Source organism: Mustela nivalis (genome assembly GCF_964662115.1).
Source record: "Mustela nivalis genome assembly, chromosome: 8".
NCBI classification, from domain to species: domain Eukaryota; kingdom Metazoa; phylum Chordata; class Mammalia; order Carnivora; family Mustelidae; genus Mustela; species Mustela nivalis.
Window position 1 is genome coordinate 100,675,586 of NC_139027.1, and position 16,840 is coordinate 100,692,425.

The window sequence follows — 16,840 nt, forward strand, 5'->3', positions numbered from 1 at the left end:
CCAAGAAGCAATGGCTCAGCACCTGCCCCCCCATCCTGGGCTCAGGGAGGGGTTCTGGACCCAGCTGGGTGGAGAAGTCAGGCAGACCAGAAGCTGAAGGTGTGTTGGGAAACACATCTTGGGATTCTGGCCACACGCAGATGTAGGACCAGGCCAACAACATTAGCCTGGAGGTGAGCCTGTTTTCCTGTCCCACCCCCTACATGAGGCCTTGTTCCTAAGGACACAAAAGACATGCTCTGAGGTTCTGCAGGAGCATGTGAAAACCCAGAGCCCAGTAAATGTGGGCATTCATATTACTGCAAACCCATCAGCGGTTAGAAGTTGGCAGAGCTGGAACACAGGACTGGATCTATTGGCTCGTCTGCCAAATCCTACTACACGGCTGACTATGGCCCCTGTTGCTGCAGGTTTACCCCTTCTTTAGGTGAGGGCAGCAGCAGCACCCGCAGAGTCTTGGCAACAGGAAGGTGCAGGTGGTGGCGGGGCTCCTGCTGAGGCCAGGCAGAGACAAGTGAAGCCAGCGGCTGTGCAGGAAGCTGTGGAGGGCATCTTGTTAGCTTCCAAGCCCGATCAGGCAGGAAGGAAAATAGGGAAATAGGTCCTCGTGTGAGTATGTGCGCAGCATGTAAGGCTCTTCAATAGGTCTGGATGGTCTGCCTGGCTTTAAATGAGCAGTTTTATCTGCCTCAGCCTCCTGGAATCAGGAACGGTGAGAAAAAAGGAGGAGAAGGGATGAAACTCCATTCTGACCCGTATTCTTGAAGCCAGCGATGCAGCTCTGTTCTGTCTGTTATAAACACGCACCCAGGGCACCCTCCCTGTTATAAACACCCTCCAAGCCTGCTGTCCCCCTGGTCTGAGGACTAGTGAGATCCTGTCTACAGCAGGCATCAGAACTCGGTCATGAGCCAGCCCCCCACAACACAAGCAGCCCCCACACCTGCCCCAGGGCCCCAGGCATGGGTGAGTGACTTCTGTTACCTGAGTGCCTTCCATGGCCTGTGGAGACACAGGTTCCTGTGGCTCCTCAACTATTTTCGGGGAACTGTGGTTGCTAGTACCAAGCTCAGCATCTTTGAGAGAGAGAATGGCATAAGGACAGAAAATAGATGATAAACATCTGCAGAGCCGCGGGACATGGAAGACAGCATGGTAAACTGGTGTGTTTCTCACCTGGGGCATATCTGAAGAACGACAGAGCAGAGGACAGTACCACAGGATGGGGAGCCCACCCCAATTCTGACCTGTTAGGGCCCTTAGGCATGTGATGGAGACAAATTGATACCTGCCCCTATAGAGTTATGGGGGAAACATGATGCCAGTCATGGGCTGGGGCCTGGCCCGGCCCACAGGGGGACTCTCACCCTCTGCAGCTCCTGAGCCAGTGTTCCTTTCATAGGAGCCCCCCTTTAAAGTCTACAAACAACTGATTAGCAACTTTTTGGGCCACAGACGTTGAAATGATTTAAAGGCCAAAGGTGGGAAAGATCACAATTAACGATGTCAGTGCTCTCTGGACACTGAAGCTCGGTTAGCACAAGGGCTGCTTTTCCTTCTTTTGAAAATATTCTAGCATGCAATCTGACAGTGACTGCTATTTCTACTTCTCGACTTTCTAAGCAAGAGAAACTGGAGCTGAGCATTACTGTTTTACTATGTTCTGGAAAGGCAATAATCAGGCTAGTGTTCACATCTTTAACTTTCAGTAATAATTACAGTAGGAACGAAACTTTCCCCCTTCGGTCCACAAAGCTCTTTCTCCCCCTCCTCCTTCTCCTCCTTCCTCAGTTCGCATTCTCGACCTTCTGGGCTTTCGTATTTCTCTTCGGGTCTTTCTGCCCCCAGCCCCCTTCTATCTCATCAGTCTCTCTTCACTTCCCTGTTCCCTCTCCCTCCTCTCTCCCACCTCTTCCTTCTGGGTCCCCTGCTCCGCTGGAGGGTTCTCAGCGGTGACAACTGTTCACCGCTGCCCCCACATGAGGATGCTCTTGCCCAAGGGCTGCCCCTGCACACTGCCAGCATAGGCCTGCCCCTCCGTCTTCTTTTCTCTGATGGTCACAATCAGATGCTGTGGAGAGGCCAGAGCTGGCCTATCCTTTGGACTTCTTCTTCTCCCACTGGGCCAGCCAGGGCAAAGACTCCACCCCAAGTTCCCAGATTATGCATGCCCTATGCCTGCTTCTGGCAAAGATGGAGCCAAGTGAAACAGAATGACATTCTAAGAGAAAAACTGGATGGCCAGGGACATGGAATGGGCATAGATGAAGAGGTCCGTAATGCTGGAGGTACAAGGAGAGAGAATCACTTCCCTGGGTCATGGGTAGCTCTTTTGGCAAAGGGAGAAAATGTCTGGTGAGAGGAGCAAAGGACCTAGAATTCCTCTCCTGAAGAAACATGCTTGAGGGAATGTATCGTGTCTTAGTTCCTGAATATGTCCGGCTTCCTGCAAAACTTTTCAGAAAGCTATATGGGGTTTCTGATGTCCTCATGATGAGAAGAGCCACATGCTTTTAATGTTAATTTGCTCTCTTGATCTAACATGTATTCAATAAAAACGCATGGACTTCTACACATATTTGTTCCCACGTACTGATCACTCAAATAAATACCTAAAGCATTCCCAGCAGCCAGACGTTTCCCCCACTTCTCTGTCCAGCCAATATACCATTGAAAGGCAGGTGCTCTTCACTGATGTGTTTTTGCTCAACAGCAAACTTTTTGAATTAAAAAACAACAACAACAACAAAACAACTATCAATAACTCCTTACTCTTAAGTTCTGCTTTATTTTTTTAACATAGATTTTCCTGTTTTGTTTTACATTTGAAGAACTACCCAAAAAAGCCACTAAAAGAAAAACAATACACCTTCCCTGTGCATATATTTCTTTTATAATTAGGACAAACTTAACTAAAAATGTGTAAGAGACCTTAAGAAATGGATTTCATTGGTAATGAATGGATAATCCTGCTGACATCACTGACAGTCTAATGTTCTTGAGACAATTACCAACTGCAACAGCTAATTGTCTTGGCTAAACGGTCGTGGGGTTATTGCAGTTTATTAGTAAGCAGCTGCCACGCTGGTCCCCAGAGGCGGCTGCATTTCAGAACTGGGCGAGGTGATGCTGTATCTTTCTTTCTCATGTCTCTAGGGTTTTGTGAGGTTTAATTAGTTAATGTTCATAGTGCGTACTGAGATCCTCAAATGTGAGGTGCTATCCCAGGGAAAAGTCAAGGCACTGGTATTATATAACACACAACTGAAAACATGACTGAGGCTGCAAATTTAATTGTTATTTTATTCCTTACAGTACCTATATAGATTAGAAGTTACAAACGAGTCAGGGTAGAGGCACCATTTGCTAGGACTTTCTCTGTTTTTGAGATTGCTTACATGGCATGGGTTTACTATGAGGCTAATAATGCTAGAGATATGGTACCTCCCCCAACCCAGTACAGGCCCCTCCCAAGACACAGCACCTATGATTGCATTCATAATTTTGCATTTGTTTTCTTAAAGAGGGCTCTCAGATTGTATCTACTCCAGGTCCCACAAGACCTGGGTCTGCCCTGCTCTATCTGATTGCAGCAATACACAGGAAAAGCTAACAAATACATTTTGGTGGTTTTAGGAATAAATAAGAGTAAACAATCTGTTGGGGTTTAACATTTATTTTAAATATAGGTCAAAACTCCCAACAAGACTTTTTCTTGCAAAATGAAATAAATTGATTCTAAAAGCATAAATATGGAGGAATAGTTTTTAAGACATTTTAAGAAATAATCAATAACAATATTTTAAGAAATAGGAACAAAGAGTGGGCTAAATTTCCTAATGAATATTAAGACATAAAGCCATAGTTACTAGAACCGTGGATTATTCAAGTAATAAAACAGAACGGAATCCAGAAAAAAGCCAGACAATTATAAAATTATTGATACATGTTAAAGGTGGCATTTTACATTGGGGGAGAAAAAATAAACCATACAAATAAATAAATAGTGCTGGCTCACCATATGGGATAAAATTAATTTGGGTCCCTGTTTCATATAATACACAAAAACCGCTTGCAAATATGTTAACAGCCTAAAGGGTTTTTTTTTTTTTTTTTAAACTTATAGGATACTACCTCTATGATCTTGAGGGTGAAGAAATTTTTCCTTAAAAATCCATCTGAAAAAGGGCAGAATATTTTTATTTATTTACTTGTATATGTGACAGACTTTTTTAAAGTTTTCATTTTCATTCCAATTAGTTAACAAACCTATTCAACCACATCAAAACCTAAAAAGTCTGTCAAAAGTGCCCTAAAAGGAAATTTTTAAAAAATTAGATACATGGAGAAAATATTGGCAACACAGAAAATAGACTAACAATCTAATTACAGAAAAGAGAAATAACCCATTAGGCAAAGGCAATGAAGATCCAGGAAATGTAAACGACCAATAAACATACAAAAGTGTTCGTCCTCAATAATACTCAGAGAAATAAAATTAAAACGGTATCTCCTTTCATACCTATCACACTGACAGAAGCTTAAAATGCTGACACTGAGTATGAGAGAGCTGTGAAAAGGTCTGGAGGAAGATCACTGGTTTGTCCACAACCATGGTGACATGTGAGTATTTCCAAGCCCAGCAAGAACAACTCCAGGAACAGAGCCTGGGGAAACCTGGCAAGGGGTCCAAGGAGACATGCACTGGGATGTTTACTGCAGCAGTTTTTACAATATCAAAATAACAGAAAGAACATTCACGTCCATCTAAGGACAAGTGTGACACATTCCACATGATGGAATATTGCCCAGAAGGTAAAAGGAGTGTCCTAGATCTCAGTGTGCCCACATTACTAAATCTCAAAGAGTTAAGAAGTAAATTTCAAAACATCACATATTCCCAAAGACACCATTATATTAACAACAACAACAACAAAAACCACTACCACAAAATGGATCTATGAATACATGAATACATGGACTTCACATAAAAGTATAAACAACTGGTCTGGGTAGACACATAATAAAGTTATTACAATGGCTCTTTCTGGGGAGGAGAGGAAGAATCAGGGTTAGATGTGGTTCAGTGGGAACTCAACTCTAAGGACCTTATTTTAATTTTTTAAAGGAGGACAGTTACGTGCGTTACTAATGCAATCAAGATTTTTAAAATGTCCAATTATAAAAGTGAAAATGTCTATCTCCAAAATACTACAATATAGCCATTCTTGTTTATTACTAGCATATCATGGATGATTTCAAAAAAGCCTGCCGAATTAATTTAAATCATGCAATTTTAAGAAGGGGAAAGACTAGAGGTACAAGTTAAATCATTCATTCAACTAAACTTCAGTGGAGAACAAAGAGCAGCAAGCACTCTGAGATACTCAAAAGTAAATAATGAATAAGATGTAGCCCCTCTTATTCTATGCTCACAAGTGATCAGAGTACACACACACACACACACACACACCCCTATCTCACAGTGTGAAAGGTGCTAAAGCAGACATATGAACAAAGCACAGTGAGTGCTCATTTATTCATTCATTCATTTAAAAATTTGTATTTCACACCTACCATCTGTTAGACATTAACATTCTGGGGATTTCAGCAATGAACAAGACGATCTTCACAACCAAAGCAAGTGAGTAAATAAACAAGAAAATACTAAGTTATGATAGATGGCATAGAGAAAATATCCCAGGATCTGGGGCACCTGTGTGGTTCAGTGGGTTAAACCTCTGCCTTTGGCTCACCAGGACTGAGCCTTGCATCAGGCTCCCTGCTAGGTGGGGAGCCTGCTTCCCCCCCACCTCTCTCTGCCTCCCTCTCTGCCTACTTGTGATCTCTGTCAAATAAATAAATAAAAATCTTTAAAAAAGAGAGAAAAGAAAAGAAAGTATCCAAGGATCTGCTTTATATTGAGTGGTCGAAGTCTTTCCAAACATTTAGTTTGAGACCTGAAGGCTAAGAAGTAGCCTTGAGACAATAAAAGAGAATGGAAATAATGAGCAGACAACTCTTACTAGGAGTTCTGCTGAAGAGTGAAGACATCCTTATTTCCTGGTATATTTTCCTTCCTTGGTTTTTCTCTGGCCCTGTGGTCTTTGCAATTATGTTACTTTGCTGGAGCTGCTGTCACAAATTACCACTCACTTGGTGGCTTAATGATAGAAGTGTATTCTCTCATGGTTCAGGAAGCCAGAGTCCAAAATCAGTAACCCTGAGCAGAAATCAAGGTGTTGGCAGGGACACACTACTTCTAGAAGCTCTAGGAGAGAGGCTGTTTCTCTCTCTTCCAGCTTATGGTGACTGCCAGCAGTCCTTGCCAGATGGCCATCACTCCAACCTCTTAGTGGTCACAGCCTCCTCCTATCTGTGTTACCTTCCTCTGTCTCTCTCTCATAAGGACACTTTTGATGGCATCCATCCATTTTGATGGGTCCCTTTGACAACCCAGGATAATCTCATCTAGCGATCCTTTATCACACCTACAAATGCCCTTTTTCCAGAACTAAGGTAATATTTATAGGTTCCAGAGATTAGAATGTGGACATCTTTTGAGAGGTAATGTTTCACTCTACCTCAAAAGGCACCTGTCCCTAAAGGAGTGCTGTGTATCCATTCAAATGCTTATTAGGAAGATAAAACTCAACTTATCCAAATACACAGCATCTCCCAATATAATTCATTCACTCTTGTTATTCCCACTTTGCAAAATGGTTCTACTATCCACTTCATTTTTGAAGTCATCCTTGATTTTTCATTTTCCATAAACCTTCTTTTTTCCAGATGCAGTAAAACATGAAATTCCATTAATTCTCCAAAATATCTCTTTTTTTGATTTGTTCCCTCCTCACCTCTTTCCTGGACACTGTAGTGACCATTGGAAAGTCTTCCCGTGAACTAGAAGTTGATCATGCCTCCCTTTCTAATTAAAGATTCCCAATAGAACACCATCCATTATGTTGTGACTAGATTAATCTAAACTATTTTGCAAGGCACGAAATCTTGATTATATCACCTCAATCCCCTGTCCTGCTTCATCTCTTGTCAATCCCTCACTTCATGCTCTAGCAACCCTGAACTTGTACTTTCCCTTAATAAGTGATGGCTTCTAATACCTCCTTATTTTGCACATTTTGTTCCCTCTGTTAGGAAAATCTTTCTGCTTATTTACCTAGAAAGACCCAATTTGTTTTTGAAGTTTTGACTCAAAAGCTTTTTTTCTTGTGAATTCTAAGCTGTTGCTCTCAAGATGACTTAAGTATAATTCTGCTGCGGTCCCACCACAATTTTCTAGCCTTCAAAACACTTCTCTTATTGTAAATTAATTTGTCTTGCTTATTTATCCTGCCATTAGACAGTACTAGACTCACCAGCACTAGACTAGACTCCTAAGATCTGGTATATGGGAAGTACTAAGTATTTACTGAATGGCGGAATGAACAACAAGAGGCTGATGATAAAGTTCACAATGATACAAAGGAAAACACTAGGCAGGCTGCATGAAAGGAGGATAAAGGGCTTTTTTCTTGTTTTTCAAGGAAACTCCTCCCCACTGGACTGCAGTGCAGACTCCAAGCTATACAGTATGATCAACTTGAGCTTCGTGTCCTGGTAATTCCCATATCACTGTCTTGAGATGAAACTCTAGGTTTTAGCCTTCTCCAGGCTAAATTGGAGTTTGTGTCTCCAATTAGACAGGAGAAAGGCCATGATAAAAATCATCAGCATTATCTCTTTTTTTGTGTGAACAAGAGTTGAATTGACGATGCTGATTTTTCACCCTCCCTGGAGGTAGGCCCTTTGCTATGTAGTATCCTATCCTTCTGATTCTGGGCTCAGCCATGTGACCTCCTTTAGATAAATAACATATGTTAGTCCAAAGCCTAAACCTCAAGAGGCCATTTGTGTTTCTATTTGGTCTCCTGCACCTTTGTGGTCACCATAAGAACATGCCTAATCTAGCCTACTAAAAGGATGAGAGGCACATGGAGCAGAGTCAAGGCCAGCCTGAATCAACCAAAAGGCAACCGACCCCAAGACATGTGAGAAGACCCAGTTAAGATCAGGAGAGCTGCCTAACTGAACCCAGCTTTATCAGCCAGCCAAACATGCTTATTGTGGCAGGCCACTGTGGTTTTGTGGCTGTTTGCTGGTAGCACTATTGTGGTAATGGATTACTGATGCAACCTCAAAAGATAACAGAGAAACTCAACCAAATCCTAAGTCTGGTTCTTTAAAAATACTGATTAAATTGACACTGGTAAGATTAATAAAGGAAAAGACACAAATAAATAATGCCAGTAATGAAACATAAAAACATAGGAGACATCTATAAAGTAAGGTGGTAGATATAAACCCATAAGGACATTAAATATGAATGTTCTAATTAAATATTCTAATTAAAAGACAGCAGTTGTCCCTCTGGATTAAAACCCAAAATTAAACTCTATGCTGGTTATACACCTAAAATATAAGGAAATAGGAAGAATGAAAATAAAAGAATGGAAAAAGAGAAGGTATGCAAATATGAATCAAAGAAAGTAGGTACGGCCATATTAAAATCAGAAAAAGTAGACTTTAAGGAAAAAAAAAATCACTAAAGGTGAAGAGGATACTTCATAACTGATTTTTTTAAAGTCCAAAGAAGACATAATGAATTAAAAATTATATGCCTAATAACAGAGACTCAAAATATATAATGAAAAATGATAGGCTATGAGTAGAAATCAGTAAAACCACAATCAAAGCAGGAGATTTTTAACACATCTCTCATTAATTGATCAAATAAGTGATGCCGTCAATAAGAATAAAATATTGGACTTCATTATCACATGTGACTAATTTATGAAAAACCCTGCACCTATCAACTGTAGGATATATACTCTTTTCATGGACTCAAGGAATATTTTCAAAACTTGACCATATGTTCAACAAAGTTTAAAGGATTAAAATCACACAGGTTAGGTTCTCTAACTTCAGTGCAATTAAGCTAACACGCAATAATAAAAAGATAACTGGAACACCTCAAATAGATAAAGAAAAGGTGCCGTACACACACACACACACACACACACACACCCCAGAATATTATTCAACCTTGAAAAAGAAGAAATCTTGTAGTATGTAACAACATGGATAAACCTAGAACACATTTTCCTAAATGAAATAAGGCAGTCACTCAAGGACAAATACTATGTGACTGTACTTAGAGAAGGTATCTACAATAGTCACTCACAGAAGCACAGAGCAGACCGGTGGTAGTTAGGATGGGAGAAGGGGATCATGGGGCGCTGCTAGCCAACAGGATAAAGTTTCAGTTCTACAAAATGAATACGTATTAGACATCTGATGAACAATACTGTGCCTGTAGTTAACAAAACTGTATGGTATACTTAAAAAACTTAAGAAGGCAGTTCTCGTGTTAAGTGTTCTTACCACAATAAAATTAATAGAAAGATAAAAGATATCCCCCACATGTTTGAGAATAAATAATTCTCTTAAACAATTTGGCCAGAGAGTAACTTAAAGTGAAATTTCAAAAATACTGATAATGAATACAGTACATAACTTGTGAGCTGCAGCTAAAGCCAAGCAGAGAAGAATGTTTATAATTTAAACACTCACAGAAGAAAAGAAAGGAAAAGAAAAGAAATAAAAAACCCTGAAACTCAATGAGTTAAGGCTCCATCATGAGAGAGGAAAAGAAACATCAAAATAAGACCAAAAATAAAAAGGAAGAAACGAAGAAAAGAGCAGAAATAAAATAAGTAACAAACACAAAATAGGTAGGACCAAACAAGCTAATAATTTGTTCTTTGGAAAGACTAATAAAATTGACAAACCACTAGCAAGACTGTTTGAGACAGGAGAGTACACATAATCAAGGTCAGCAATTTTGAAAAAGGCAGTGTCACTACAGAGCTTATGAATAGTAAAAGTGTAATAGGGGGAAAAAATGAAGAATGGCTTCAGTGTTATCCTACTGTATTTGAAAATGTAAAAGAAATGTACAAGTTCTGATAAAAAATTACAAACTATCAAATAGACAAAGAAGTTCTACAACATTCAAAAAATTGAAACTGCAATTAAAAAAAAAAACCTTCCCCCCAAAAGCCCACCAGGTTTAGACAGCTTCCCTGGCAAATCCTATAAAACATTTAAAGAATAAATACCTCTAGCTTTGCATAAACCCAAAAATAGAAGAAGGAAGAATACTCCTCAAATTGTTTTATGAGGTCAAAAGATCCTCATTTTCAAAGTCTGGCAAGGACATCTCATGAACTGAAAGTTACAGACCACTCTCGCCGTAAAAATCCTCAATAAAACATTAGCAAAGAATCCAGCACTTCGTAAAAAGAATAAGAAGTCTATTACTAATAGTTAACATAAAAAATTAATCAATGTAATTTACTTCATTAACAGAATGAAGAATCATATGATCAACTCAGCTAATACAGAAAAAAAGTATTTACAGAATTCAGTTCAATTAAAACCATTCTTGATAAATTTCTTAGCAAACCATAAATACAGAAACTTTCTTAATCTGATAATGAGTATTCACAAAACCATCCTTAATGGTAATATATTCAGAGCTTTCCATTTCATATCAAGAACAACAAAAGGATGCCTGCTAACACCATTTCTATTCAAGTTATTAATCAGTGCCTGAAAAAGAAATAAAAAGAATAAGCATTGGAAAATAAGAACTAAAAACTTATACAAAAAAAAATACAAAAGAATCTGCAGATAAATTTACAGAATTAATAAATCAGTGTGGAAAGATTGTTGGATATAAAGTCAATATCCAAAACAAACTGCATTTCTACATAATAGCAATATACAATTTGAAAACAAAAAATTTTAAAGATAAAATTTCCAAAAGTGTGAAAATATTAAATACCTAGGAATGAATCTAACAACAGATATGAAAAGCATATGTTGCAGAAAGTATAAAACCTTGTGAGAAGAGGATAGAAATAAATTGAGGAATATACTATGTTCATAGATTAGTTATCTTACTACATTGTAAAGATGTCAAATCTCCCCCCCCCACACACACACCGATCTATAGGTTCAAAGCAATCTCATTCAAGATCTCAAATTATTATTTTGGGGGTGCCTGGGTGGCTCAACCAGCTAAGTATCTGCCTTAGGCTCAGGTCATGATCCCAGGGTCCTGGGATGGAGCCCTGTATCACATTAGGCTCCCTGCTCAGTGAGGAGCATGCTTCCCCCTCTCCCTATGCCTCTGCCTCTGCCTGCCACTCCCCCTGCTTGTGTTTTTTCTCTCTGTCAAATAAATTGTTTTTAAAAATCTTTAAAATTATTATTCTTGAGGTGACTGGCAAGTTTATGTGAGAAATCAGATAAACTGGGTTTTTAAAATTTTTTAAAAGATTTTATTTTTTTGGATAATCCCTACACCCAACATGGGACTCAAACTCACAACCCCAAGATCAAGAGATTCACCCTCCACAGACTGAGCCAGCCAGGTGCCCCACGGATAAACGGGTTTTAAAATGTCTTAAGGCAAGTTTGTTTGTTTGTTATAACTATGTTATCTCCTGTAGTTACTTCTGAGTTATTTGTAGTTACTTTGCTTAAATAGGTAATTAAGTATTTTTTAAAGATCTTATTTATTTGAGAGAGAGCACACACCAGAGGTTGCAGGGAGAGGGAGAAACAGATTTCCCACTGAGGAGGGAGTCTGACTTAGGGCTCACTCCCAAGACCGTGGGATCAGGACTTGAGCACAATGCCAACACTTAACCAACTGACCCAAGGTATCCCAGTAATTCAGTATTTTTTCACAGCAACCTGTAATCCTATAACATCAGGAGTTCAAATCTTTTAAGATATTTGACAACTTTTGGCATTATGCCTTCCCAAAATTGAATCCTAAGTAAAATCTTGATCCTTAACTGACTTCCCAGAGGGTTCCTGGAAAATCTCAAGGGACTTGTTCTTTTCCTTGCAAAGTGAGAGATATCAAAAATTAATTAGATACATTGAATAGGATAATAATAAAAAGTGCTGTTAAATAAGAAGAGATGTCTAACTTTCCTTAGGTTATATTTGTGTGGGTAAATGTTATTAACGTAAATATTTCTGGGATTATATGACGCTCCTAGAAATTTATCAATGTCCTCACTGTCCCTAGTTAGAGGAGACAGTAGTGCCCACTAGGGTGAAGCCTATTTTGGCTACAAGCAGAGTCAATGGACCACACAGCAGCCAGTATTGGAGGCTAGACACAGATGCTTCACACAGGGACTGACTCACTGGGACACCGAGATCATTACCTACCCCAGGAGACATCTGCGGCAGCAGCAAGTGCCTGTGCTGGGATGCTGGGCAGAGCAAAGCTGAAATTCCATGAGAGGGCTAAAATAGCATCAGCAAAAGCTGCTAATTCCAAATGTGAATTAGGGCAGAATCAATATAGAGATCAGGAATGGTGAAATTATTATAGGTCTCTGTACCAGCTAGAAAAAGCTAAAACAATCTTAATTCTTCACCTACAAGAGCCACTTCAATCAACTGATCAAAGCGACCACACACCATTAGTAATGGGACAGACCAAAAGTCTGTAATACCAGATATGGCGCAGTGAGAACCCAGTTGCTTCTGTGATAGCCTTCCCAGGTGTGCACAACTTGAATCTCATCGGGATTCAGCACAACTTGAATCTCATCAGGACAGCAGACACACAGATTCAAGTACAATCTACAGAAGCAGGGGCCTATTCATCTTCAAAAGTATTTAGCGCATCATATTAGAAGCAACTCAGAGGAACAGTTCCAAAATGAAAGACAACAGATAACTCAGGGTAGTTTGTCATTCTGGACTGGATCTTTCTGCCAAGAAGGATGACATTACTGGGACAAATGTGGGAACTTGAATAAAGTTTGTGGACTGTGGATTAGTTGGGAGTAACATGTTCAAGTTAATTCTTTGATCTTGATGGATGTTTGGGGCTGTAAAGGAGGCTGTCCCTCTGTAGGAAACACACACTGAAGTATTCACAAATGACTAAGCAGGATGTCGGCATCTTATTTTCAGATGGTTTAGAAGAAAAAGTATGGGCAACTTTTATGTAAATTTAAGATTGTTTTCACATTTTAAAAAATGGAGGAAATAAAAGCATTGCCCTTGTCTTATTTCTGTGACTCAGTTAATTTTTGTCATTTTAATTCATTCTCTCCCAGGGCTCTTCATAGCATGTGGTTCTTAGGCAGTTTTATTCAGATTTCAATTCGTTTTGCATTGATTTTTTTCACATGAGATTATATCATTTCCCTTCACTCTTTGTAACCTTTTAAAAGGCTACTGTACAGCCTTCCTGTGGCTACCCACAAGTTTAGCCATCCCTCTCCTGTGGGAGATTTGGGGTTTTACAAACTTATTTGCTTATTTATTTGGATATTTGTTTATCCATTTTTAGTATTCTGATTAAGCTAAATATTTAGCTTAATCAGAATGTGTATCTCTTTACAGACTGAGGAGTCTTTCCTCAGACTTGCTATAGCTGAAGTCAAAGAACAGAAACCATTTCTTCTTTTTTTTTTTTTTTAAGATTTTATTTATTTATTTGACAGAGAGAGAGATGGAAAGAGATCACAAGTAGGCAGAAAAGCAGGCAGAGAGAGAGGAGGAAGCAGGCTCCCCACTGAGGCTCCCCATCGAGTCCCTGTGGGACTTGATCCCAGGACCCTGAGATCATGACCTGAGTCGAATAACCCACTGAGCCACCCAGGTGCCCCCAGAAACCATTTCTACCCTGTATTCCAGAGTATTCTATCAGCCAACCTTACTATCTGTCAGAAATCTGAAGTACTAGTTGATAAGCTCCTTGCTCCGGAGGAAGTATCTTAATTATAATACATACTTATAACTTAGTATGCAAAAAAGTGGGAGAAAAAGATCTCTGGTTTTTATGTGCATTTCAGTTTTAGGAAAGCTGAATATTTTCTCATGCCTATGATAAATTTTTTTTCATAGTTTGCTTTGTGATTTATGTTTCTCTTTTCTCTAAACTATTTCAAGATTGAAATCAGAAGTCTTTTTCCACATGGAGTTAGACATATATAAATAGAAACTGAAAACCAAGTAAATATAAATATGTTATTTATAACTTAATAATTATAATAATTATATATAATGTAAAATATTGTGTATGTATACACACACACACATATATATTTACACTACTGGGGTGCCCCATCAGCAAACTGACACTTATATAATCTTCTTGTCCCTAAAGTGTTCCACTTGACCAAAAAGGAAGTATATCCAGTCAGTCAATCCCCAAAAGCCAAACCAACTCTGGGTTTTCTTACCCCAAACAAGGCTATGTGATCCATCCCAGCCCATCAGATATATTTTGTTTTTCTTCTTCCTTGTTCTTTATTCTTTATTCTGTAAAAGCTACTGCCCCATATTATAGTTCTCCAAAAAAATATAATCCACTTCATGAAGTGTTAAATAAACTTTTATTTAATAATTTTTAATAGTATGCATGTGTACATATATATGTCTGGCACACATACATATATATATATGTCTGTGATGTGGGAAACAAAGGCAGAAGAAAAAATTATTAAATTTCTTTACTACTTAGAGCCCACTGACAAGTCCTTGAAACAGGCAGACGGACATTCCTCCAGCAACTCAACTGCCTTGGTTTTAATGCTTTGCTAAGGGCAAAGGCAATCTTAGCCTGAGCCTCTCTTCCCCCAGGATCCTGTAAGTCTACTTTAGCATATAAAAGTTCCTTTAGAAATTTTGATTATCTCTAACCCCCCCACCAGATACATGTTGGCAATCATCCCCCAAGCATATGGCCCACCGATATACATCTTATGATTAAGGTCTTAATGATTAAGGTCTCATGATCAAGGTTTTATTAGACAGTAATAAATAACCTTTTCCCAACAATAGCTAAATCCCCTCAAGGTCCTAAGAGCTTGTTTTCCAAAATTCCTTAGGGACTTTCACTATCTCTAAACCTCCTCCCAACTTGTAGGTATATAACCTCCACCCCTCATGACCCCACTGCAGCTCTTTCTACTCACGGGTCCTGTCCTCGTGCTTTAATTAAATTACCTTTTTGCATCAAAGACGTCTCAAGAATTCTTTCTTGGCCGTGGGCTTCAAACCCTAAGGTCTTTCCTACATCACATGTACATACACACTGGAGATAAACACACACACACATAACTTTAAAAATTTTTAAATCTTCTTATATGAAGTGATGCTTTCCTAGACAAATCTAATCTCCTAAAGCTGATTCAAAAAAAAAAAAAAATAGAAAATCTGAATATATTCATAACTTGGAGGGGAAAAGAGAACGTTGTCAAAAACAAACCTCAAGTCAGAGCCAGCTTCCAAGGTGACTGTCCCAGGTCTTCCACTGAGCTAGTTATGCATTCCTTGAAGACTGAAAACCCCAAAAGCCAGAGCAACATGCAGTAGAGAAGGGGCTTGCAACCCAGTAGCAAAATAACTGGCTTCATGTTGGGCTTAGAATTAGTACATTTTCCTTTGTTTGTTGTCATCTGCAAAGACTGTGATTTTTAGTAATTGCTTCCTTAGCTGCTTTGCTTAGATTAAATTTGGTCCATGATACTTTAAGAGTTGTCAAAAACCCTGTGTAAACAGACACAGAGCTCACACTGACCCCGGTGCAAATGGGTGCAGCCCACCGGCAGCCGATTTAATCAAGGGGGAATTCAGAGTATTCACCATAAGCAATTGATTTTCAAGAGAAAAGTCAGCAGGATCAAACAGCCTGTTGGGATGAAAATCCCCCTGAATCACCCCTATCACCGTGTTTTCTAGCAACTAACTCCTGACTCCATATAGAGTAATAGCCAAATTACTATAATTATCCTGCAACACAAGTGGCATATCAACATTATTTTAAACGTGGATTTTTTGCATAATCTTTCATTATTATCATTCATCCTCCCATTTGGAAATGGCAAACAACAACAAACTGTGATCTACCCCCCAAAGAAGAAAGGTCACCAAAGAGAACAAATGAAAGGGCTATTTACATGTGAATATACTAAGAGAGATGTGTTTTACGGGCAAATACACTCTCGAAATTCATTAAATGCCTTCTCCCCTGCATCATAAATATGGGCAAAACAGACATCACCTACTGAGAAAATAATCCCAGCACATAATGATCATAACGAACATAAATAAAGACACTTTTCTTTCAAAGACCTCGGGGCCCTATATAAAAATGTGTTTGTATTTCCACCATGGTGAAATGACTGGTAGCAAGCACGCCAGTCATAACACAAGTCCTTCCTAGTGTTGAGCAGTAGACTATGAATATGGTCCCCAGTCACCTTGCTCTCTGCAAAATAACATTCTTACCTGGGTGCCATCATTTGTTGCTGCTCTTTTCAAAAGCATTCGAAAGGACGCAGAAATCAGTACTTGAATTAAGATGGAAAAATCAGCAAGAGATTTTGTTAAATACAGCTGATCCTTGAACAGGGGTGTGAACTGTGCGGGTCCAGGTACACACAGATTTTTTTAATATGTATATAAATACGGTACAGTGCTGTAAATATATTGTCTCTTCCTTACAATTTTAATACTACTTTCTTTTCTCTAGCTTACATCACTGTACGAATATAGTAGATAATATACACAACATGAAAATATGTATTAATTGACTATTTATGTTATCTGGAAGACTTCTGGTCAACAGTAGTCTTAATTAGTAGCTAAGTTTCTGGAGAGTCAAAAGCTTTCCCGGGGGGTTGGAGGATTGGGGTGGGGAGAGGGCACACAGAGATTCTAACCACCATGT

At 39.1% G+C, this 16,840-nt stretch overlaps 1 protein-coding gene across 12 annotated transcripts in view; it reads right to left on the minus strand.

Annotated features, from left to right (window-relative positions):
• Positions 1–16,840, minus strand: part of CFAP61 (cilia and flagella associated protein 61) — a gene marked incomplete at its 3' end in the record, with an annotated part of 282,754 nt that overhangs the window by 199,720 nt on the left and 66,194 nt on the right. For all 12 annotated transcript variants that reach the window (XM_082745398.1, XM_082745393.1, XM_082745389.1 and 9 more), the window contains one exon: positions 985–1,076. In XM_082745398.1, coding sequence (XP_082601524.1) covers positions 985–1,076 — 92 coding nt within the window. The remainder of the gene's footprint in view (positions 1–984; positions 1,077–16,840) is intronic.